Consider the following 25,835-nt stretch of genomic DNA (forward strand, 5'->3'; position numbering starts at 1 on the left):
AATGTTACACCGATGTGTCAAGTGGGTATAGCTAGGCTTAGATTTTACTCGCACAGGTAAAAAACAAATTTCCAAGACTGAAAAACTGTTCTAGCCTATCAAAAATACTTTTTTTACAAGTAATTAATTACCTCTAAATTTTAATAAATAAAACACTTTTTTGAATAAATGCCGGTAGATTGCAGATCCCTGCTCCTTCACTAAAGAGAGAAGCAGAATCTTTGTGCTAGACAGTTAATTTAGCAATTTACAAAAATGAAGAGAGACATTGGGCTAGAACTTTAATTATGAAATAAATAAACATAGCATTCTTTAAATACATTTTATCACATTTTCTCTTTCTTTTTTATTCATTATTGATTCAGTCTTGAAATTGCAAAATAAAAGTCACTAAAATTCCTGCTGAGAGCCAGAGATTTCTCTATAGGCATTGCATGTATAATTTGCAATTACTTCCCTCCCCTCACAATTATTATTATTATTATTTTTGGACAGTGCAATCCTATAGGTATAGGAGAGAGGAAACTGAGAGAAAAAAATTAAATAACCAGATCTCTAGTGTCTAGTGAATTGATTAATGCTCTCTTTGAACTACTTCTGCCCAAATATCTGTTTTTGCCATTATTAACCAAGCAGAAATGGCAAGAATAAGAGCAATGAAAGTTTTTGTAACTGTTATAGTGAGTCTCTATAAGGCAGTAACAAGACCCCACTCAGTTCTAAATTCTTCAAGATATTCTCTTAGAGACTTAATGAATGCAACCTTACTCTAATGTGATTGGATGCTGATGAATAGATTGACTTCTAGGTTCCATTTCCTTAAAAAGTCATCTGATTTAAGTCTGGGCTGAGGTGCAGGTAATATAATACCCACATTCAATATACTATTAACTCAGTGTATAGGAAAAGATCTTTGGTTCCCTTTTATCTTCCACCTTCAATAGTACAAAGAACAGTCTTTGATAGACATGTAGCCAAAGCACTGAAATCGGATTAATCTGAGCGCTGATCCTTAAACACCTTTCATGACTAAGCAGAAATTCTGCCGATATTTTTTTTTTAAATATCAGAACTGTTTGGATGCAAGCTTGATTGTATCTGCCAAATTAAATTCCACAGAAGTTAGTTGACTACTGTACATTTGCCCCCTCCTTCAAAAACATAATAAGTCTTTGGGTACATTTTGCTTCAATTAGCATGCTCAATGTTACAGTAGACAGGTATTTCCTTTTCTCAGCTATTACCTGCCAAGTAATAGATCAATTGCCACTTTCAAAGTGGATAAGTTTTGATAAAAAAAAAAAAAAGATGAAGATGCATATGACTTAATCAAGTTTTTAAAGGTGGCAATTATGTTACCAGGAGATTTGTTGTGTGGAATATTTGTATGGAATTATGGCATGCTACCTGTGTTTTTGCAGAGCCAAAAGTAAATATACCCCAAGGTAAATTATTACAGCTCATTCTTATTCATTGCAACATTTTAATAAGCATTTTAGCCTGATGTGTGTGTTCTTTTTCTCACATGCTGTGGTCTTAAATTTGATGGCAATTAGATAAGACTAATCAAAGGAAGAAATAGAATCTTGACAGAACGTTTTCAGCCCAGGTGTTCCTAAAGAGCAAAGCTTCCATTTGCTGCCAAAGTAGTCAAACATTTTGCATTTGGATTCTTATGAATGGTAGTGAAGATGTTTGCTCTGTAACAGCACAATTCCCCTCTGTGTCGGATCAGCATAGACAGCTGTGTCTTTCAACAATGAACAGCATTGTTAGGACAACTTTAAAGAAGGTTCTTTAAGTTAATGTGATTATGCAAATATTGCTTGAACTACCTTCTGTCTTTCCCAAGTGAACACATTTCATTGTATGCCTCTAGTTCTGCTGTTCAACCTTGAACTCTCCGTTAAGCAAACCAATTCTAACCTACAAATACACTCTGGGGCTACCAGTTTGCTTTAGTTTGCTAAAGCTTCTGACTTACAGAGACCACCAGCAATAGACTGGACTGTAAGACTAAATTTCATTCAGGAACAGATTTTGATACTTGGATACACATAGATATCCTTGTCCTCAAATAAGGTATTATTCTCAGTTGTCTTTAGCTCCTGTCGGGGAAGAGCTCCTGTGATTCACTAATGCAGAGCTGTCAAACTCGCGGCCTGTGGACCAGATGCATCACGCACTGGCCACGCCCATGCCTGGTTTAGCGAAGGGGGAAAAAGTTGCAATATGTTACGTGATGCGGCCGTGATGACGTGAGTTTGACACCCCTGCACTAATGGAACAGTGTCATTTGGTTCTTTTGCTATAGGGATATGGTAGTAGAGCTTTTTGTTACTATTTAAAGATGTAGGAAGGGCTGATTATATAATTTGATGAGAAGTTTCCCAGTTCCTTGTCTCTGGCCAATCCAGATTGTCATAGCTGAGATTTGTCATGGAAAACACAGATTTTGTTTGGTCATTTATGGAAGGGTTCAGGCTCAATTCAGATGTGGTTTAGACTTGATGATGATTGTGTAGAAACTGGTGTCAAACTGGTGGCCTGCAGGCCGGATGCATCATGCACAGGCTCCACGAAGGGGAAAAACATCGCGATACATCATGGGACGGCAATGTGACGCTGCAAGTTTGACACCTTTGCTGTAGAAGATGTAGTTCCAGATGAGGAAAGTCAATAAAGATAACTTTATCATCATGTAGAATTTGCTCAATAATTAAATGTCAGAATGGAAAATTTTGATGGAAGGTTTCCGTTGCAAATGTTTAAAGTGATAACACATTTAAATTTCTGGTATACCTTGTGAAAACATTAGGAGTTCATAAAGCATCTTTTTCATCAAGAATTCTGAGCCAGTTTTGAAAATGCATCACAGAAGGTAAACTTCCTAGTATTTTAAAATTAAGAAAGAAGAGAATGGTTTCAGAGGGCCCAGAATACTTTGTTAACAGTATATAGTTTAGGGAAGACACATATAATAAAAATTAACTTTTAAAACATGTTTAAGTTACATTAATTATTTTATTTAGACCTCACCAGTTCCAAACTGACTCTGTGCAGTTTTGAATGTAACAAATACATAAAATTACAATATATATATTAAAAGCAACGATACAAACAAGAATTGCAATCATGCCAATTTTCACACAAATTTATTCATTCTGTGTTTCAGAAGCATCACTAGTTGGTACTACTCAGTGACTTACTTTACGTGCAGGTCTGACCTAGGTCTTTCTACCTGTACATTTGCAGCTTAGCCTTAGAGTCAGGATAGAAGGAGTAGCAGGTATGTTCACTGCCTTGAGTTATTTATAAAAATAATAAAGATGGGATAAAATAATCTAAATAAATAGTATCCCGGGGAGGCACTTATTCGGCAGATGTAGAATAAACAATGGATTATATCAGGCACTGTCTTGCCAGAACTGAATTTACCCATCCAATGTATACAGTTTTGGAAGATAATGTTAACAGCCCTGCTCTATCTGAAATGAGGGCGACATGGACAAGACAACAGGTCTTCGCTATGGGTAGCTGCCTCTAAGAATGGAACCTTTACACCCAGAAGTGTGTAAAGTTTCTTCCCTTATGGGTTTTAGAATATCTTTAAGACTGGTTTTATTTCAGCAGGCTTACTCTAAAATAAAATACATCTTAAATACATCCTGGGCAGTGGTGGGTGGCCCCCGGTTCGGACCAGTTCTATAGAACCTGTAGTAAAACCGGTGGGAGGCTCCGCCCACTGACCCCGACGTTATCAGAAGCGATCTGCACATACGCAGAAACTTCTGCACATGCGCAGAAGCAAAGTGTGTGCGTGAGCGAAGTGAGCGAGTGTGCAATCCCATTGCGAACGGGATTGGTTACCTCGTAAAGGTAAATAGAACACATCCCTGATCCTAGGAGAAAAAAATTATTGCATTGTCGATTTTTTATTGCTGTGATTTATTTATTGTTACATCTGTAGTTTTAACTTGTTATAAGTTGCTCAGAAACCCTTTGAGTTGGGTGAGCTATAAAAACTGTAAATTAATAAACAGACAAATAATGCAAAACAAGGAAACAATAGGCAACATTTTAATATTAAATTATACATTAATATAAAAGGACTGTGGCAATATTTCTATATAACAATTTTCAGATGCATCAATGGGTTCTCTATGAGTCTCAGTCACATAGATAGGCACATTATTCTGAAAATGCTGCCATATGATTTCCCAGCCACGGACATATTACATGATTGGGCTAGTATTTTAACAGTTTATATTGGGTGTCAGTTCTCCAGGGCAACTACAACATACTGAGATTAAATACTACTGATGTAATGCTGGGAACACAGGCACATATTTGACTGAGAGCACTGTAGAAGCATGTCTAATTAAGATTCCTGTTCAGCGATATAGATGGGAAGCGGTGACATCACACACCATGTGTGCAGCTTTTCTCTGTGGGCATAAATCCTCAAAACTTTACAGCGATGCTATCATGATGACTCACTGTGTTTTAAAAGCAACAATATGTATCTCCTTTATATATGTTTATATATACGTTTATATATACTTTTACGATTGTGCTGATCTGTAATAAACAGATGCATTGAAATATGTGGTGTGCATCTATTGTTGTACCTTGTATTCTTGGTGTCCCAATCTGTGACTGTTTCTCTTGTTTGAACCAAGGCTGCCATTTTGGTGAGCAACTTTCTCTGGTAGATCCTAGATCCCAATCGAGCAAGGCTTTTGGGGAAAAGTGTGTCAAGTGGACATGCTTCTCAACCAACACTAGGCTGCAGTCTGTAATATATTTTTTGTTTCTCAAGAAGGCCTACAGGGGTACCTGGGACTCAGAAGCATGCCTAGAAATAAAGATTATTTGGGGAAGGGGACTGGTTATTTCCAATATGTTGATACTGGCAAATACTAAGGGCTTCTCTGTGGCTCAATTTCACCAACATGCTCTGTATGTTTGACACATAAAAGCTTTGCAGTGTAGCTCTTTATCACATAGTGTGCAGAAATATTATCCAAGTGACATGAGGTTTTCTGTGTATGCTTGCCGGCAGCATGATATTGTACCCTACTGTTGCTAATTCAGGGATTGGTGACCTGTTCAGTGCTGGGTCTTACCTCCCCATGTTAACAAACCAAAAAAGAAACCAAGTGTCTGCAATTACAATTAAATCTTATAAAATTCACCAACTTATATTCTGTTCTTCTCACATTTTTCATAATGCCTCATGCAAAGAAATTGAAAGCTTATGAAATATGGGTGACATTAAGACCTTAAATCTCCCAAGATTTTACATTTCAAGTTTCCTATTTACTACTCCTTCTCCCTTCCTTCCTTCCTTCCTTCCTTCCTTCCTTCCTTCCTTCCTTCCTTCCTCCCTCCCTCCCTCCCTCCCTCCCTCCCTCTCCTTCCTTCCTTCCTTCCTTCCTGCCTGCCTTGCCTTCTTTCTGGCAAATTCTGTCCTCATGTCTATAGAGGCTGAGCAGTGCTATGCAAAACTTTGAAAGGTGATTGATTTCAACAAAGGTTTGTATGATTCTTGAAACTGCTTTGCATGGCAAGTCTTCTGTTTAAGGATGACCACATTGATTTACTTTAGCCGTAGATTCAGCTCTATGAATCAGCGTGTTAAAACAGAGTCACATTTGCTATTGAAACTACTGGCTTGTTACAATTGCATTGCTTTCTTAGAAGCATATTCCAGGAATGTAAACCTGTTTTTGAGTAAATAGTGTTCCCAATTAAACTTTTGAAATATTGAATTAGACTAGATTAAATCTCTGCTTGGAATTGTTGAATTCCTTCTGATGAAACGTGCAGGAGGTATAGGGTAAATGACAGATTCTGATATAAAGGGAAACCCTTCTGTGCCATGAGTTGGTTAGCTTTTCATTCCAGGAGTGTGATTAATACACTCAGTTCTTCCTTTGCTATGGGGTGCTAAGAGCATAACGTTAATATTTATTAATATTTCCAGTAGTGTCTTTAGAATATTTGTGTGTATATTGACACAAATTTAAAAAGCAAATCTAAGTGTAATAACAGAACAATTAAATCAGTACTACCTTTGCCCAGTATATTTTATTTTGTTTATTTATTTATTTTAAATTTATATACTGCCCTTCTCCCTGAGGACTCAGGGCGGTGTACAGCCAGAATTAAAAAACATAAAATACAAATATTAAAAAACAATTAAAATATATATAAATTTGGCCCAAAATTAAAAATACAAACCAATTAAAACATTTAAAATTTCTTCTTAAGCCAGCCCGGCTTGCTGGAAAAAGTGGGTTTTAAGGGCACGGCGGAAGGCACTAAGGTCTTGGATTCTCCTTATCTCTGGGGGCAACTGATTCCAGAGGGTAGGTGCCCCCACAGAGAAGGCCCTCCCCCTGGGGGTCACCAGCCTACATTGATTGGCTGATGGCACCCTGAAGAGGCCCTCTCTGTGGGAGCGCACAGGACGATGGGAGGTCGTCGGTAGCAGCAGGCGGTCTCAAAGATAGCTAGGCCCGATGCCATGGAGCGCTTTAAAGGTGATAACCAGCACCTTGAAGCGCACCCGGAAGACCACTGGGAGCCAGTGCAGCTCGCGCAGGAGCGGTGTTACATGGGAGCGCCATGCTGCTCCCGTCACTACCCGCGCTGCTGCATTCTGGACCAGTTGGAGCCTCCGGGTGCTCTTCAAGGGGAGCCCCATGTAGAGAGCGTTGCAGTAGTCAAGGCGAGAGGTGACGAGGGCATGAGTGACTGTGCACAGGGAATCCCGATCAAGAAAGGGCTGCAACTGGCGAATCAGGCGAACCTGACAAAAGGTCCCCCTGGTTACAGCTGTCAGATGTTCCTCCAAGGACAGCTGCATATCCAGGTGGACTCCCAGATTGCGAGCCCTTTCTGTGGGGGCCAAAGACTCGCCCCCAATAGTCAGTGATGGAGTCAACTGACTATATCAGGATGCCGGGAGCCACAGCCACTCAGTCTTGGAAGGGTTGAGCTTGAGCCTGTTCCTCCCCATCCAGTTCCGCACAGCCTCCAGGCACTGGGACATCACTTCAAGGGCATCATTGGGGTGGCCTGGGGTGGAGATGTACAGCTGGGTGTCATCAGCGTACTGGTGGTATCTCACCCCGAAGCCACGGATGATCTCACCCAGCAGCTTTACATAAATGTTGAACAGAAGGGGCGAGAGGACTGATCCTTGCGGCACTCCACAGATGAGAGGCCTCGAGGTCGACCTCTGCCCCCCTGCCAACACAAACTGCGACCGGTCGGAGAGAAAGGAGAACCACCGCAACACGGTGCCTCCCACCCCCAACTCTTCCAGCCGGTGCAGCATGATACCATGGTCGATGGTATCAAAAGCCGCTGAGAGATCTAACAGGACCAGAACAGAGGAGCAACCCCTGTCCCGAGCCCTCCAGAGATCATCAACCAACGCGACCAATGCCGTTTCCGTGCTGTGCCCAGACCTGAAACCTGACTGGAACAGATCTAGATGTTTCCTCCAGGAATTGTGGGAACTGTCGCGCAACCACACTCTCCACAACCTTCGCCATGAAGCGACGGTTGGAGACAGGACGGTAGTTGGCCAATATTGCCGGATCCAGGGACGGCTTCTTGAGGAGAGGCCTCACCACCGCCTCCTTCAAGGCAGTGGGGAAGTGGCCCTCACTCAGCGAAGCGTTGATAACACCCTGGAGCCAGCCTCGTGTAACCTCCTGGGAAGCCAGTACCAACCAGGAGGGACACGGGTCCAGTAAACACGTGGCCGCACTAAGTCTCCCCAAAATCCTGTCCACATCATCGGGACTCATATAGTGGACTTTCAGCTGTATTAAGACTACAAAAATCATGATGGCTATGAATAATGAAACTATGGTTTCATTACATACAACACATGTGAAGGATGCAGTCTGGATAATGTTGATAGACATGTTTACAATTTCTTATCCTTTTGTTTAATGTGCTTGTTTAGATTTATGTTCTAGAGCTCAATGTGGCATACATAGTATGCTTTTGTATTTTTTTTTCCTTCCAGCAGCTATTACTATTTATTCTTACAAGTAGTTTGCTATTGCTGATTTCTTCTATTGCTTCTAAGAGTTGTAACTCTTCAAGAATTTTATGCTCTTGAAAAATGCCATGCAATTCTCTGGTGTGGGTATATGAAAAAGAGACAGGCAAAAGACAGGAATATGTAAATTTATCAAATTAAAATAATATAATGTGGTTATTGGGAAAATCTAACAGTGATGGCCGAGCCAAGTGGCTATCTTAGAACCAACTTCTATCTACTGGTAAAAAGGAAGTGAAAAGCAAACTAAGCTAAAAACATGTTAAAAGAATTGTGGTTTAAGGAGGGACACTTAGAAGAGACACAGCTGGGCTATTTTACTACAGTACAGCTGGGCTATTTTATTATACTCACAACTCATCTGAGTAGTTCTAGTCTGAGAACCTGAATGTTGCCAAACTTCTTAACAGGTAGCAGGGGAAAGGCATAATTTATTGCAGTGCTTAACCCTTCCTTCCCCGTTTTTCTACTTCTCTAGTTATATGGCACAGATGAGGAATAAAACTCTTCACTTTCCATTTCTCCAGATCTGCCCAACTTTGAATGACTAGAGCAGGGGTGTCAAACTCACGGCCCACGGGCTGAATGCGTCACGCAATGGCCACCCCACCCCCGTTTTAGTGAAGGAGAAAAAAGTTCTGATGCGTCACATGATGATATGATGCCGCAAGTTTGACATACCTGGACTATAGGATCACTCATCCAATAGGATCCATTCAATTTGCTTCAAAAGCTAACACTCATGAGTTAATAAGAACCCCACAATCAAGTTGTAGTTAAATTGGTATCTAAATTTACGGACCAGTCTTTTGTTATCATATAATATATCTCTATGGGTAGTTTTGGAAGAAGTAAATGCCAGCTAAGTTAATAATGGCGGAAAATAGTAGAGATATTTTGCAACATGCTATTCAATTTTTTTTGTGTATCAGCACATGAATAAGATTTCCTAAACTTAACTCTCTTGAACCTGTCATTTCAAGGTTTCAACTATGGGGTTTCAATAACTGAATGGATAAAGAACATCAGTTTAGACTGTTGATAGAGGTGACCAGAGGACAATGAAGAAATATTGTAACACCAATTCCACCTCTTATGCATTTGCATGAAATATTATGATATATTAAGAGGCGTGGCATGCATTGTAATATAACAATGATTTTTATTTGGTGTTGTCATGGTAGACTAATTGGAACAGTATTATATACTTACGTAGTTAGACATTTTGTTAATTTTTACTGCATCTTTGTTGATTAATACAGTTAGATTTAGAGATGAGTTTATGAAAAATGGGGCAAGATATGGAATGAAGATGTATTTAGTTTTATTTTAAATAAAATAAGGTAATGTTGAATATACTTGCTGGTTTCTTTTTTAATGTATTTTTGTGTTAGATTCTTGTATATTTTTATCTGCTTAATATAGTTCAATAAAATTCATTGAAAATTTGGTGTAATGCCTGTCTGATGTTTAAAGAGAATTACATAAAAATGGAACAAATTATATTGAAAATAATTAGTAATGTTGGATGTGAAAGATGCACAATATGTTACTATATGGTAAAATGGGTTTTTGTTCCTAATAAACTTCTTGCAATATTCTCATGGATAGATTGGGAATTGGTTTATGCCGTGTAATTGTATTATTTTCTGCAAAGACTGGATTATCATTGCTTTTTCAGAGATTATTTCAAATTCTCCTGAAGCTGCAACACATTATCAATTGTAATCAAGACCAAAGTTGTATCAAAAGTATCTTTTACAAGCCATTTTGTGGTTAACAACTGCAGTCCAGTCTTATTTGTCTTTTATTGTGTTGAATGCTTTGGATAAAATACATCTCTTAGAAATATAGGAATGTTATGTATCAAAACTCCAACCCTTTATCTTCATTATCTGGTCCCACAGTACAAGCCTAGTTAACTAGAGATTTTGAAATAAGACACTTTTTTGTATATACTGGTAGATATTGGAAATTTCATGGGCCTTTGAATTGCTTTTTAAATTACAGGCAAAGTTTTGGTACTTTTTTACATTCTATGAAAAAAATTAGGTCAAAATCATTTAAATGTGTTTGTCATGTAGCAGTAGATCTTCCCAAATTGTTGCCCTACCACCATGCCCTTTGGATATATTACATGAAAACACTGTGGTCTGTTTGAAAGATGGTTGCGTTCCTTCACTGACATAATGCCACAGCTTATGTCTGTTTATTGCAGGGTGGATAAAAATCAATGATTTTTTAAAAAAAAATCAGATTTTTTTTATTTAAATTGGATTTTTTTTTAAAATTGGATTTTTTTGATTTTTATCTAATTTATTTTAATAAAAAACTTTTGGGGTAAAAATCTATCATAAGATAGTTTTCTATTTAAGATACATACATAATTTAGTTTATTCAGCATGAAATGGAGCTTAGTTATGTAGCATGAGGCTGTATATTCTGCAACACTGGGACTATCGGTGAGTCAACAGTGGGTCAAAGGAGTAGCAGAGATGACAGTTGCTCTTTAAAAATTATGATTTAAATCGAGTTGATTTAAATCAAGCCTTTTTACTAGTGATTTAAATTGTGATTTAAATCACGATTTAAATCAGTTTGATTTAAATCAAATCCACCCTGGTTTATTGTGACTTAACCAAGTCTAAGCAAACCATGGTTTATAAAACATGTGAGCCAGACACAAGGTACATTAGGGATGTGCTGTAATTAAAGCAGGTTAGGGTACTCTGGATCCACAAGTACCTTTTCTATATCTCTGGCTGCTCTTTAAAGGCACCCCATCTTTCCAAGGCTGACAGAGGAGTCAAGCAGGTTCAGAAAAATATACATCTGAGTTGCAGTTTCACCACCTCAACTGACTGCAGACAGAATTATTAAAACCTTGCCATATTGTCCCATGAGAATATAGATGATTTTCTACATAGACTCGTATGAAACAAGAATTTGGTTGTTTTAGTTTTGAAATGGCAGAAACAGCTCTGACTTAAAATAGGCGAAGCTTACACATTCTAGTATTTTGCAAAACTAACAGAACAAATGGACATAGTCGAATGACGTTCTTGACGAGTTTGCTAAAATGCCAGCTTATCTAAGGTAATAAACAAGCAGTTAATTTTTACAAAATGCCACACTTTATTTATCTACAAGGCAGTACAGTGTATTATAAAAAGTGCAGACAAGGCTGCACCTAATTCTATTAAGGCGGCAATGTCCGACATAAAAAAAAGCCACTTTCTCTTCACACTGAGAAAAATTCAGATATGGCAGTCCCAAGGCCATAATTTTCTTTTTGAATTGTGCAGAGTCCATGTATGGAATCTTTAAACAAGAGACAATAATTGAAGACATAAGCAAGATTGTGTTCTCCCAAAATAGTAAAGATCTGCATTCTATGTTTTCAAAACCTTTGAAAATACATACATGTAGGCACATGAAAACTCTCAGTAAGTGTTTCAAAATATTGCTTGTCCAAGAAAAGGGGGAGCAACAAAACAATATTGCAAAAATCAGAAATGCTAGTGCATAGTCAAATAGCTACTTGCTCCCCGACTAGGGTTTTATTTTTTATGTAAAACTTTATGGTCCTTTAGTAGTCCATCTACATGCTGCAAGTCTGCAGCAGCAAAGAACATTACAACTTAAAAAAAACAAAACCCAACCCAAAGTCCATTTGGCATTTACAAAATTAAATTACTGAATAAAAATATAATTTGTTTTCATAAAACTATGCTTCATACAGTAAAAATAAAAAATAAAAGCAAGCTTTTCTTAATAAAAAAGGAGAAGCTATCTAGATCTCCATTAAGTAGAACAGTACTTCAAATAATTAAAGGTAAGTGAGCATTTACAGACAAGGTATGCCCCGCCTTAACTTTTAGAGTAGCATTTGCAGTAATGCTTTTCTTGCAGTATTTCAGACCAAGACATTTGTTCAATGATTTTAGCATAAGCTACTGATTGAGTGCCAGCTCTCAAAAAGAAAAAAACCAACAAAAACCTAGACAACATTTTCACTGGCACTGGAACTCAGGTAGCAACTCTTCACTGAATTAATACTGTGCACTTGATCTCCCCAAACATTTTTAATCGTTTAAAATCACTGTGTCGTTAAAATCTGCGTAATTATTAATAACTGCATAAAATTGAATACCTGATAACTTACAGTAAAGCATCATCAATGTAAGAGAATGTTGATCTGTCCGTTTCCCTTTTTAAAGTTGGGTGAATTCCAACCTGATTAATATATGCTTTTGTGAATGTATGCACTTTGTGCTGCTCCCAAATGTTGTACCATAACAACAAACAAACAAATATACAAAAATGTTTTTCTCCCATGTAGAAGAATGGTAAATCTAAATCAACTGTTAAAGTGTTTTGAAAAGAGAACGTAATGCTTGTTGGTGGACTTTTACATGACCAGAGTTCGAGCTGAGAATGCACCCATGTATTTGCGTGCTGGGTCGGAAAAAGTCAGCTGATCTTCTGTCTTCCCGCAGAAAGCTGAATCCCATGTGTTGCTAAAATGCTAAAGACAAAAAGAAGAGAGAAGAATTGAGAAACAGGTTTTTTTTTTCCCTCTTAGGAGTGTGAAGGGGGAAGTCCAAAGGCTGCCATACAAACCACAATGATAAAATGACAATGGAATGTGTCACAGACACAAGCCCTGGTCTTTTGTACATGCATCTTGACCTCAGATACATAAATCAAATGTATGGAATTGTAGTACATGTTTCATCACTTGTTCCTGTCTTGGATGTTCCAAGGGAAGTCAATGGATTTCTGTCTAAAACACATAAGCCTGGTCCCTTTGAGAAGCAATAAAGTACTCAGGAGGCGACTTAATCTCATGTAAAGACCAGACAAGAAGAGCTCAACCCTGACCTCCAAAAACCTGTTTATTCTAATTTGTTACCAGCTTTCTAATTTGGCACTCTTTCTCCAATCTGCTTTGTTCGTAAGATTAAACTTCTGATTGCCTAGACAAGAACAGATCGTAACATTTTGATTAGGAATCCGCTATTCTCAACCTTTTATTAAGCTTTGCGAATGTGAGCAGGAACAAACTTCTATGTTTTGTGCCTCTAAAAGATGACTATTATCTGGTAGTCATGTTACTTTCAGGACATTACTATGAGAATAATTCTGATGTTGCAACGTGGTTGTTTATTCAGTATATGAATCATAGGGTGCAGCAGGTAACATGAAATTCAGGGTTATGATAAAATGCATGATAGATTCAACATGACATCAGTCTCCATTGTCCTGTGCTAAGGGAAACAGTGAATCTTAAGACTGCCTTCTTCTATATCACCCTGCTTGGATGTTAAGATCCTTTAAGAATCCTCTGGTGCATAAGAGAAGAAATAACAACTGCAAAACTTCCCATGTGCTCTTTTAGGTATGCTGAAGCAGAGTATGTGCGTGAAATCTTTCTTCTACTTCTCCTCCTCCTCTGTGACATTATTATATTTATATTTGGGCCCTTTCAAGATTTTAGGCTTTGGCCTATAAGACACCATGCATTGTGTGCTTTAGCAGACTGCTGCTACTTTTAGAACTGCATGCCTATTCTGTATGTCTGGAACTGAAAAACAGTGTATTAAAACCAAGCTAAGACTTAAAATCTTTATATTAATGCACAAAAGGAGGGTTAGTCTTCCCTAGAGAAATGTAGGGGGAAAGGTGAAAGGCCTGCTAATAGAAACACATTTCTTAACTACAGTCTGTGTTTGCGATGTTTACAAAGGTTGAAAACTCAACACAACACTGTGTTGGAAAATGATAAACTTGTTCTATAGTCTTGTAAACTATCTCTTGCTGCCTCCAGTCATCAGGAAGGACAAAAATGTCAACATACTATGGAATTTGCTGACAGAGATAAGTACTGCTTTCTTCTAACCCATTTGTTAAAATTTACTGGTAGACAATCAGAACTGGTACTTTCACAGCAGCAATTCCAGCAACACTAATTATAAAACCTGCAAAGACACACAACTGTCTATCTCTGTGACAGAAAAAATACATTATGGCATGGAATACTATATATGGTTTTTTAAACATGGTCATTCATTGACCATCCAAACCATATAGAGATTTTTGTGACTGGGATCTCCAATGCCATTTAAACTGTATTTCCATCAAAGTAAGTTTTTCGATGAAGCAACACTTGCTTATTTCTGAGCTTGATTAATGCTCCTTAATCAGGACATTCCCATATCAAAATGATGTGGTGTGATGTAAACATTAGACAAAGTTAAATTTTATCCATTTTTTTCCAATGGTATTACTACCTTGAGTATGCTGCAGAACTAAAATGCAATTTAACCAAGAATCGATTTTTACATATAACACCATAAAACTCCATACCAGAGATATAAAACTCCATAAAATTAAAATAAATCAAAATCATCTAAATCCTCACAGAAGAAAACAAGTGATGAGACAAAGAGTTTAACCCTCTAACGTGAACCTGAGTTAACTATGCATTTTTTTCCTGATCTATATCTCTCCCTTAGTTCTTTGGTCTTCAGTAGTCCTCTCATTAAGCAATCAATCTTCATGTCAAAAACAGTCCAAATATGTAGCTATGGATTTGTAAAACAGCACCCTCCCACTAATAGGTTTTTTTTTTTACACAGCATAATCCTCTGCAAACCACAGTCAAGGGCAGGTGTGACATACATTTTACCTCACAGATATACCACAGTGCTGTTCCTCTTCATGATTTCACTAGACAGCCTCCACTCTCGAGAAGCTGGTTAGATTTCCAGTAATTTTCAACACTGTGTAACTCCACTGAGTCAGATCTGCTCAGGGGAAATAGCAGCTGCTGACCAAATGACTGATCTCTTTTTGTAAAGGATACTGGAAACCCAAAAAATGGTTCTGATCATGGAAAATGATGAGCTTCTGGTAAGATCTGCAGGGAATAGTGGCAGCAGTGGATATTCCTTGACATGATATGGGATAAGGCATGAAAGAAAGTGTTTCATGTCCCTTCTACTGATTGACTAACAGGTTTCCTTCTTTTAACAAAGGATAGCACTCATGTATATTGACTAAAATACATAACCAGAACATACTGGCCAAAACTGCCCACCTGTCAAACTAAGAGAAAGGATTTAACAGATCTGATTTAACAGAGAAGTTGATAAATACAGTCAGAAAGTGACTGTGTGAGTTTAATTTTGAACAAAAGTGATAAAACCTATGCAATAAACCAAAATCTGATTTTGTCTAGTCTGCTGTAGAAAATTGGGTCAACACAAATATACACATACATATTTTGCATATGGAACTAGAAACTCTTAGGTTAAGGATTGCTGCATATGATGTTCTAAACAACAGTAATATGGGAGAACAAGCGATGAGTTTTGGGCAAAACTGTGCAACACTCTGAATCAATGATAATTGCTTGATGATTACGTGCACTGTATTTTTGTTTGCTTTGAAGATTTGGTTCTAGCTCTATTTGCATGGAAAAAGAATGAATATAAATCTGAAAAAATGGTTGTTGAAATGATTATGATGAAAGACTGAATCAGTGAAGAATTCAAGGGTGATAAAAATTTCTGAATCATTTTAATTTTTGGTAGCGTGAAGAGTGAAACTTGGGGGGAAAATGGAATGGAAAAAAAGCAGAGAAAATGAGAAAACTGCAAGAAAAAAGTATGAGTGTTGTATGAAAAAATATTAAAATATTAGAAATATTAGAAAATATGAAAAATATTTTAAAAAATGCATATTAGAGTATGAGTGATGGAAAAAGAAAAGGCATTGTTTGGTATATATGTAGAGAAAGATAATTGAAAATAAACTTTCAAACAGAACAAGAAAGGCTTCTTCCTTGCAGAATTATGGCTGAAAAAAACAGAAAAAAAACTGACAGATTTTGATGAATATAAAAAATTGAGAGCAGACGGTTAAATAAAAATCACCAGCAGAAATGAACGGAATTAAAAGCAAAACTGATAAAATTGATTTCTAATGAAACAGACATGAGGGAAGGCTGGAAGGTGTGTTTCAGAGATTTGTATAGTAATATGTTGGTGTCCAAGAAAAATACTGATCCAAAGAAACTAATAAACGTTTTGAGAATACTGAAAAAATAACGATGCTAACGTAGATTATATAACTGGAGAAATCTTAAAATCTTAAAAAGGGGGTGAAGTTTTGCCCCCTGTAGACAGGGTGCGCAACTTGGGCGTCTTTCTGGATTCACGGTTGAGTTTAGAAGACCAGATAACGACCGTGACCAGGGGGGCATTTGCCCAGATACGTCTGGTGCGCCAGTTGCGTCCCTACTTGGACCGAGATGCCCTACGCACAGTTACTCATGCGCTGGTCACCTCACGGATTGACTACTGCAATGCTCTCTACATGGGGCTGCCCTTGAGGACCACTCGGAGGCTTCAGCTGGTGCAAAATGCAGCCGCGCGGGTTGTGATAACATGTGATACTCCCATGTTACACCCCTTCTGCGCGGTTTGCATTGGCTACCGGTTGCCCTCTGTATGAGATTCAAGGTGCTGGTGATGACCTATAAAGCCCAACATGGCTTAGGACCAGGATATTTGGTGGACCACTTACAGCCAGCAACGATATCCCATCGCCCGGTTTGCGCCCATAGAGAGGGCCTACTCAGGGTGCCGTCGGCTAGACAGTGGCGGCTGGTGGCCCCCAGGGGTAGAGCCTTCTCGGTCGGTGTGCCTACCCTCTGGAATCAACTCTCCTTGGAGCTCTGATTAGCTCCTGACCTTCGCACCTTCCGCCGGGAATTAAAAACTTGGCTTTTCAAATCCCTTGACCTGGACTGATGATGGGGTTTTAATTGGTTTTAAGGGTTAATTTTACATTTTTTTAGATTTTGGTCTTTATTTTATATTGTGGCTTGTGTTTTATTGTTGTGAGCCGCCCTGAGTCCATTGTGAGATAGGGCGGCATATAAGCCGAATAAAATAAAATAAATAAATAAATAAATAAAATAGGGTTGTGGCTTATGGAGTGGCTGCGCAACTTGCTAAATGTGGCTGTGAAGACTGCATTCATGGCTGATGACTGGAAGATTACAGTAATTGTTCCCTCTTTTACACTATAATCTGTAAAAGCTATGTTGTAATGCAACCAATTACATGTTCAGACTTCAAGATTCTGTGGATTGATGACAACTCAACTCCTGAACAATCTTTACCCTAGTATCCAAAAATTGAATGAGAATGGATCAAAGGGTACAGGAATGTATGTTAGCTTTCGCTTTGAACATTTTATAAAATGATTTATGGAAGCTTTAAGGTATATACTGTAGTATACCAGGTCAAAGTTTTTCATATGATTCATTGTTTGATAGGGAGAAGGCAAATGTTATTCCAAAATGATAAATGTCCCTGTATGACTGCTGCGCTTGTTTCACATGATATATAATGTAAACAGTGGCCTGACCTTTTTATCTAAAACCTACAGAAATGAGTAAGGATTGATATTCATTACAAGCACTCTGTGACCTGATAATTACCAGGCACAGTCACACCCTAAGGCTCATCACAACTTTGGGAGTCTGTTTATAAGCAAACAGAGATGGTTGATTTATGAGAACAAGTTTGAATACCTTCCCTTTCAAAGTGTTTGACAAGGTTCAAAGTAATAATGGTCTTATTTCTTGCTCTTCATTATCTAGGCTGAGAGAGCTATCCCACTTGTAATATTACCAATGTTTTTGGGTGAACTAATACAGAAGCAGATGCATTGTATTCAGTGTTTCCCAAACTTGGCTATTTTAAGATGCATGGACTTCAATTCCCAGAATTCCCCAACCAGTATGCCTGGTTGAGGAATTCTGAGAGTTGAAGTCCATACATCTTCAAAGGGTCAAGTTTGGGAAACACTGAGTTACCATATGCAGCTCTATATAAAAATATTCCTGTTGCTCTCATAGGAGCTGGGAATACTTTCAATTGTTATGATATGATAGGTTTAGAAGTTGGTTTTGCACACATGAGCCCTTGGAATTCTCAGCTATTAATTTCATACTTGTTTATACACATACAGACACATTCATTTCAAAAAATAGGATAGAATAGAATAGAATAGAATAGAATAGAATAGAAGAGTTGGAAGGGACCTTGGAGGTCTTCTAGTCCAACCGCCTGCTTAGGCAGGAAACCCTACACCACTTCAGACAAATGGTTATCCAACATTTTCTTAAAACTTCCAGTGTTGGAGCATTCACAATTTCTGGAGGCAAGTTGTTCCACTGATTAATTGTTCTAACTGTCAGGAAATTTCTCCTTAGTTCTCAGTTGCTTCTTTCCTTGATTAGTTTCCACCCACTGCTTCTTGTCCTGCCCTCACGTGCTTTGGAGAATAGCTTAACTCCCTCTTCTTTGTGGCAGCCCCTGAGATATCAGAACACTGCTATCCTGTCACCCCTAATCCTTCTTTTCATAAGACTAGATGTATGTTAAATAGTCCTTCTTGACTGGTAATATTTCACTGGTCTATTTATTTTTTTATTAAATGGGGTGAGATTGTTAACTGCTCATTTTATAATATAAAGTTATAATATTAAATGATATTAAAGAGAAACAGAATAAAAGTAATCCAGAAGAAAGAAAGCTATTTCTTTCTAAGGCAAACGGTAATCGCATGGATGCTTAGGGTAAAACAAAAGCTTTGGATGCCACAGAAAGAAGGGAAGGAAAAGTCACAATCAGATTTTGCTAGACACTAATGAAAACTTCCAAACCCTCTGAAATTATGACTAGAGCCTACTTGCTCCCAGAGGAACAGAAAAATAGCACCACGGCCAAGGAGACACTATTGAAACCAACAAGTTTTTGCTGCCTATAGTGAACAGAATGCTGCTGCTTTTGTTCACTCTCGTTGTCTTCTTGAGATGATTGCTCAAAAGCAAAACATGCTGCCTAAACAGTGACACATTTTTTGGCAGGTTTGAAGACAGGTTTTTGTGATCTAGTCCTATAGCAGCCATCCTTGGTCTGGATGCCCTCCTGTACTACATATCTGAAGTCTCAGAATAAATGATAATGGCCATGCTACCTATAGAATTCTAGGAATTGTAATCCATCCATCTTGAAGCATTCTCACAAGGTTTTCTTGCAGGAATGCTTTGTTAGTCAACATTAGCATCCAGGTACTCCCACTGCTTCCTTCTTAATGATGCTCATTAATTTAACCAATTTCATTGTATATATGATGTACAATGACAATAAAGGCTATACTATACACTAATAGATGTTTAGGGTTCCACTCACTTAAAATTGCCCCTTATTAATAATGACCTTTACCATAAACCACTAAATTTTCACTAACTGCCATGTGACAATGCCATAGACAGATCAAGGCAACAGTGGTTCTCATGTTTCTATTTCCTTCTTTTCAATAGTTTAGTTGGAGCTACTTTTAACTTGCTCGTGCCCCATCACTGGCGGCCTGTATGTTTTGCATTAGACCACGGATCCTATGAAATTGTGGGCAATCCTTGTTATCTCACCCTCTCTTGCAAAACATATTTCTTTTTTCAAAGCAGATTTCCTATTAGCACTTTTTAAAAGTTAAAATATGGATAACAAAGGTAACTTTTGTTATGTTTACATTATGTTCACATATTACCATCAAACCATGGAATATTTTCAGCTGTGTCACTCTTAGTTCATTTTGTTACATCATTAATCCTACCTGCATATCCTTCTTCTGGCAACTAAATTATCTCACTTATCCTGTAACGTGTCTTCTGTTGCCTCAGGGAAGAGTGAACAGTAAACAAACTCTACAGAGTTTAACTGGGATATCCAGTTAAGTAAAAGTGAACCTCCAGGGAAAACACAGCAATAAAGGCAAGACTGTGCAAAGCTGCTTTCTTAAAACTACTCAACTCAATGGCAGATTCACATATTACATTTTCCTGCAAATAAGTACTCAAGAAACAAGGCAGGATCAAACCACTCTTCTCTCATCTGCCATTGTCTATAATAGTGAACTCCAAATATTTTCAGTAAAATGTTTTTTTTTAAATATACCTCAAATTTATTATATATTGGTATACAGGAAGAAAATATTAGAATGTCTATTCATTCATGTATGTATATTGAAAATATAGCCTGATATATAGAAATGATTTTGCACATTGAATGTAAATGTTTTTCTTAATATTCAAGAGTAATAAAATGAACGAATGAATTATCTAGCTGTCCAAGCCTAGTGAGGTCAACACTTTTCAATCAATTAGTCGAAGTTTAAGATATTTTCTCCTCTGATAGTGGCAGCTCTTCTTTATCTCTCTATGCAGTCATTTAAAAATTATTATGACTTCCAAAGCCCCTAAAGTGGGTTTTGCTGAATTATGGTGCTTCTGCAGAAAAATATTATCTTCGAGCAACACTTACATGAAAAGTTTATTTCAAACAAAATCCCACCCATCTATCCCACTTCTACATCTGAATTGTTAAGTTTCCATAGACAACGGAGACAACTGCTAAAGCACTTTCACTGCATGAGATTAGAACATGTTGAGGAGCCTCATAACATTTCTTTTGCTAGTTTGCTTCTTGAAAGAAATACCACACCAAAATTGTTGTGTATTGACATAGAATAGAATAACAGAGTTGGAAGGGACCTTAGAGGTCTTCTAGTCCAACCCCCTGCTTAGGCAGGAAACCCTACACCACTTCAGACAAATGGTTATCCAACATTTTCTTAAAACTTCCAGTGTTGGAACATTCACAACTTCTGGAGGCAAGTTGTTCCATTGATTAATTGTTCTAACTGTCAGGAAATTTCTCCTTAGTTCTCAGTTGCTTCTTTCCTTGATTAGTTTCCACCCACTGCTTCTTGTCCTGCCCTCACGTGCTTTGGAGAAGAGCTTAACTCCCTCTTCTTTGTGGCAGCCCCTGAGATATCGGAACACTGCTATCATGTCACCCCTGGTCCTTCTTTTCATTAGACTAGACATACCCAGTTCCAGCAACTGTTCTTCATATGTTTTAGCCTCCAGTCCCCTAATCATCTTTGTTGCTCTTCTCTGCACTCTTTCTAGAGTCTCAACGTCTTTTTTACATCGTGGCAACCAAAACTAGATGCAGTAAGTGTGGCCTTACCAAACATTATAAAGTGGTATTCATCAGAGATCCTTCTTAGGAAAAATGACGAAAGGAGGAATAAACATAATGAAAAGCTGGCAACCCAATCCAGAAATGGATTGTGCCCAAATGCCTGGAACAGTTGTGGAGGGCAGGAAATTTAGCTTCTGTGTACATTTCCATACGGCTCTCAAAAGGCATCACCATCTTTTTAGGTTAACAAAGGGAGGAAACATCCTGTACAAACATATTTTCCCTTTTTGTGATCCAGCCCACCAAGTCATTGAATGGACTACTTAACAGCTTCTATCTCCTGATTAGAAAGGGGAAATGGATCAGGAAATACACCATCTGAGTTCCCACATTCAATGATTTAAATAACTGCACACAAATACAGATTTATTTACAGTCTAAAAATCTCTGGCTACCCAAGAACTGGGATGGGAAAAAGCCCATTTATGAGTTCACACAAAAGAAACAACAATTTAATGCCAACTTTAAGTTAAGATAACAAGCCATTTCTGTTTCATTTACTTAGGGAATAATTGTTTCTAATGTACTTATTTACATAAATAGCAGTAATAAAATAGTCTGCATATTCTGTTGGCTCAGCTCTGTAGAAGTGATTAAGAATAAATTTTCATGAACTTGGCCAACATAGCAGTAATTGTTGTCTAATTTATATTTGCAAATAGCAAAGCCGGAGGCAAATTTCCATGTCTTATGCCTACGAGACACATTCAAGCATTATCACTTTCTTAATAGGTGAAATAGATTTTCATCATTAGGCCATTTTATGTAGGAACAAGAATGAAGCATGTGAATCTAATCTTGTCTACAGTAGTTATCCCAGATTCTACTGAACAGTGAGAGCTGTTTCTTATCATTATGTTCTGCTTCCAGGCTTCCTGAAGGTATCTAGCAGACTGCAGTGAGAAACTAAGATAGTAAACTAGACACAGATCTTTGGTTTCATCTTCCAGGGTTTTTCTTATGATTATAAAAAATGCAATGTATATCCAACTATTCGGGAATAACCTTGCTGAATTCAAAATGATTTATTATGAATGGACATCCACAGGATTGTACCGTAAAAGTTTTTACATCAGTTTTCTATTGGAAGCTAATGAAAAGATCCAGAGCACTGATCCAACTGGCTCAGTATTTTCCATGCAGACTACCAATGTGGTTCTGTAGAGAGAACTTCTTTTCAAGTCTATCTGAAGACGTCTGGTACTGTATTAGGTTCTCATTCCCATTCATAACAAGTCTGAGTTCTACCACTAAAAAAAACAGTCCTGCAGTGTTTGCTACTCTTCCATTCAACTCAAAACTCAAGACTTCAAATTGAGTTTCATGTGGTTATCTGGTTGAAAGTAACCTGATCTGAGGAAGTTCATATTTCACTGTTACAAAAACAAGGACACCGGAAATGGGGAATCAAAAAATATCAATGTTTCTTGGCTTCCTTTCCCTTTACACTTCAACAGAGCACCCCAAATCACTCCTCCCCACAGATTGCAGAAGAAAAGAATGCCACTGTTCCACTACTGTCAAGAAAAGTCAACAGGTTCAGTTATGTTTTCCCAAGAGCTCCTTGTTCCTGAAATATTTTACTTGGTTAGTAATACTGCATTCAATAGCTAATTAGGTTTGTGTTAAATTCTTATACAAACACATCTACAACATTTTCCCCTTATACAATGAAGCGAGATCTTCATGTTTTACAAACAAATTATTCTCTGGATTGAAAGAATTATTTCTCTATTTGAAAGTAAATTCAAGGATTAGCTATGGAATTTTACAAAATGAAAATTTTTACCTGAAGTGGGCTACTTGATGATCTAGATCTATGAAATGTGAATAATTTATGATTGTTGTCTTCTTCTTCTGGTGTAGGCATCTTTAAATGTGAACTGGTCAACAGATTCTGGAAAAAAAGACCCACAATAAAATCTTAACAGTGTAAGAATGATGTTTAATACTGAATATGATTGTTTGGTTATCTCTCTCCACCCTCCTTTCCACCCTATCACATTGCATTTAAAGAATATTTGGAATTTTGGAGTACTCAACTATTGGAATACTCTGAAAAAATAAAACAGATAGCAGATAAAATTGGAAGGACTTTAAAAGACATTTTTTTGTAAGGGACAGTACCGCATACAGGTAGTTCTTGAGTTATGATGGCATCCGGGACCAGAATTCTCAGCATTAAGCAATGCAATCATAAAACGTGATGTCAAATGATTGTATTGCTTAGGGATGGCAATCCTGGTAGTTTTAATTTCACAACTGCACAGGTCATCAAGGAACCAACTCATATGACCATAAAGGGAAGGATGGGAGCTCCAGGTAAGCTGGCTGGCAAAAGCTTACCAGGTACTATAAAGTATGGGTGGATACTATAGATCAGGGGTGTCAAACTGGCGGCCCACGGGTTGGATGTGTCATGTGCAGGCCATGCCCACCCCAGCTCGACGAATGGGAAAAATGATGCAAAACATCATGTGGCAGTAACGTGATGCAGCGAGTTTAACACCTGTGCTATAGATTATGAGGAAATGGGTGAGGAAGTGTCAACTTGCAATCTTCCACTGGCTTCTCCACTGACCTAGCTTGTGGGAAGCTAGCAGGGAAGGTCGCAAATGGTGATCAGTGTGAACTGGTTGCCAAGCGCTCGAAGTGTGGTCATATCAGTGGTGAAATGTAAAATTTGTTACTACCGGTTCTGTGGGCGTGGCTTGGTGTGTGGGGGGGTAATGTAACTAAGTGGGCGTGGCCAACTTTTTTTTTTTTTTTACTTTTAAAACCATTTTTTCTACCTCTTCGGCCGAAGAAATTGTAAAAAAAATGCTTTAAAAAGCCTCTGACGATCCCAGCTGAGCCTCACGATCATCAGAGCCTTTTGTTTAAAACTTTTAAAAGCATTTTTTCGGCCAAAGAGGTTGGGAAAAAATTCTTAAAAAAAAAAGCCTCTGATGATCGCATGGCTCAGCTGGGCATGGGGGGGAGGGGGCAAGGGATTTTTGCTACCGGTTCTCCAAACCACCCACCGCCCTCGCTACCGGATCAAGCGATCCGGTCCAAACCGGGAGCATTTCACCCCTGGGTCATGTGACTACGGGGATACTGTGATGATTGCAACTTTGCAGACTGGGTCCCAAGTCCCCCTTGTTCAGTGCTGTTGTAACTCTGAACAGTCACTGAACAAGTGGTCATAATCCAAGGACTATCTGCACAGTCCTCCAAATTGTCACAATCTTTATCTGAAAGAACTTTTTAAAGAACTTCAAGTAAATGTCTGAACTGACATTATGCTGATGTTATACAATCAAACCAAGTCACATTAACGAAGTGGCTACTAAATAATGCAGGACCAAAAGCTGGCAGTTAAGCAGAGAAGGAAATTATCATGAAGTAGCTACTGAGAAGGGTAACAGCTACGAGTAAACTAGTAGGGAAAAGGGAAAAAATTTTTTTAGGAGGAGTGCCCAGATATGGGGTATTCTTTTCTTATTTTGGCCTTGGACCAATCAAGGTTGCACAAACAAACACCACAACAAAAAACACCCTAGCCCAAGAAGTTGAGATGTAGGACAGTAATACATACAGGAACGTCTTCTGCTGATGATGCATATGGGAAAAGCTGTGCGTTTAGCCCTTCCCCTTCCCAACTATTTGAGCAAAGGAAGTTTTCTGCTTTCCCTGCTGGAGAATCCACCTGCAGGCAGGAACAAAAGCCATATTAAAATAAGAGTTGATTGACACATTCTGTCTTGCTTAACAGCAAGTGCGTTTTGACATAAGCTTTGGCACCAAACCTAATTCAGTCAGCGTACAATGTCCTGAGCTGCTCCACGCAACAGAGATAAGCGAAGTGTTTCGAGTTTGAAAAAGCTGTTTTTGGTGTACTGAGTGTGAAAGAAAACATACTGTTTTGTTCCAACATGAAAGCATTTAGAGAGTGTTTGGACTGGGCTGTTTGATGAATTATGATTAGGCTGCTTTCTTCAAATCTCTTCCACCTTAACCAACAGAGAAGCAGGAGCCCATTATGTCCTTGCTGCTATTGCTTTAGCCTATGTGGGGTAATACAGGAGTGAAGTGTTGAAAAGAAGCAATGAAACACAAGTAGAAGACTATTGGAGCTGCCTGGTAAATTATTGCTTTTCAAAAAGGTGATGTTTGAGTTTTCACCTGAATGCACCGCTGGGTCCCCACTGGTGTAGATAATGCAAAAGTGCATGTTTGTGTCCATTGCTTTGCTTCGTACCAGAGGTGGTATTAATGCTACAGAAGCTACTTAAATGTAAATACTACTGGTGCAATACTGGCTTGCTCAGATTTGCCATGCATATGCGCACTTTTAGAACTTGTTTTAATGTTACTGTGATATTATTCATGCAATTCAAAAGCACTAGCAGCCTTTCTCTCCCACCTGGCAGTCACTAGACACCCCACTATGCAAGCAAAAACATTAGGCAAAGAAAACCTTGAGTTTGTTCTTTAACTGCAAAAGAAAGAAAGAAAAAAGATTTCCCCCCAAAATGTCAAAAAAATAGAAAGGTCAAAACCTCAGGAAAATCTCTCAAGGAAATGTACTAATTAAAAACAATATTAAATAATTTAACTGCTCTTTTTGTCCTGCA

General features: G+C 38.1%; 1 protein-coding gene across 8 annotated transcripts in view; it reads right to left on the reverse strand.

Moving 5' to 3' along the window:
• Positions 1 to 12,165: 12,165 nt before the first annotated feature.
• The window catches only part of MYB (MYB proto-oncogene, transcription factor), a 39,964-nt gene continuing 26,294 nt past the window's right edge, over positions 12,166 to 25,835 (reverse strand). For 7 of the 8 annotated variants that reach the window (XM_070952411.1, XM_070952401.1, XM_070952378.1 and 4 more), the window contains 3 exons: positions 24,797 to 24,907; positions 23,006 to 23,113; positions 12,166 to 12,614 (listed from right to left, as the gene is read on the reverse strand). In XM_070952411.1, the coding sequence (XP_070808512.1) occupies positions 12,498 to 12,614; positions 23,006 to 23,113; positions 24,797 to 24,907 (336 nt within the window). In that variant the 3' untranslated portion in view covers positions 12,166 to 12,497. The remainder of the gene's footprint in view (positions 12,615 to 23,005; positions 23,114 to 24,796; positions 24,908 to 25,835) is intronic. The other variant, XM_070952420.1, reaches the window with a different exon arrangement.

Source organism: Pituophis catenifer, unplaced genomic scaffold (assembly GCF_029215685.1).
Source record: "Pituophis catenifer annectens isolate HBS135680 unplaced genomic scaffold, rPitCat1.0.hap2 SCAF_1, whole genome shotgun sequence".
NCBI lineage: Eukaryota > Metazoa > Chordata > Lepidosauria > Squamata > Colubridae > Pituophis > Pituophis catenifer.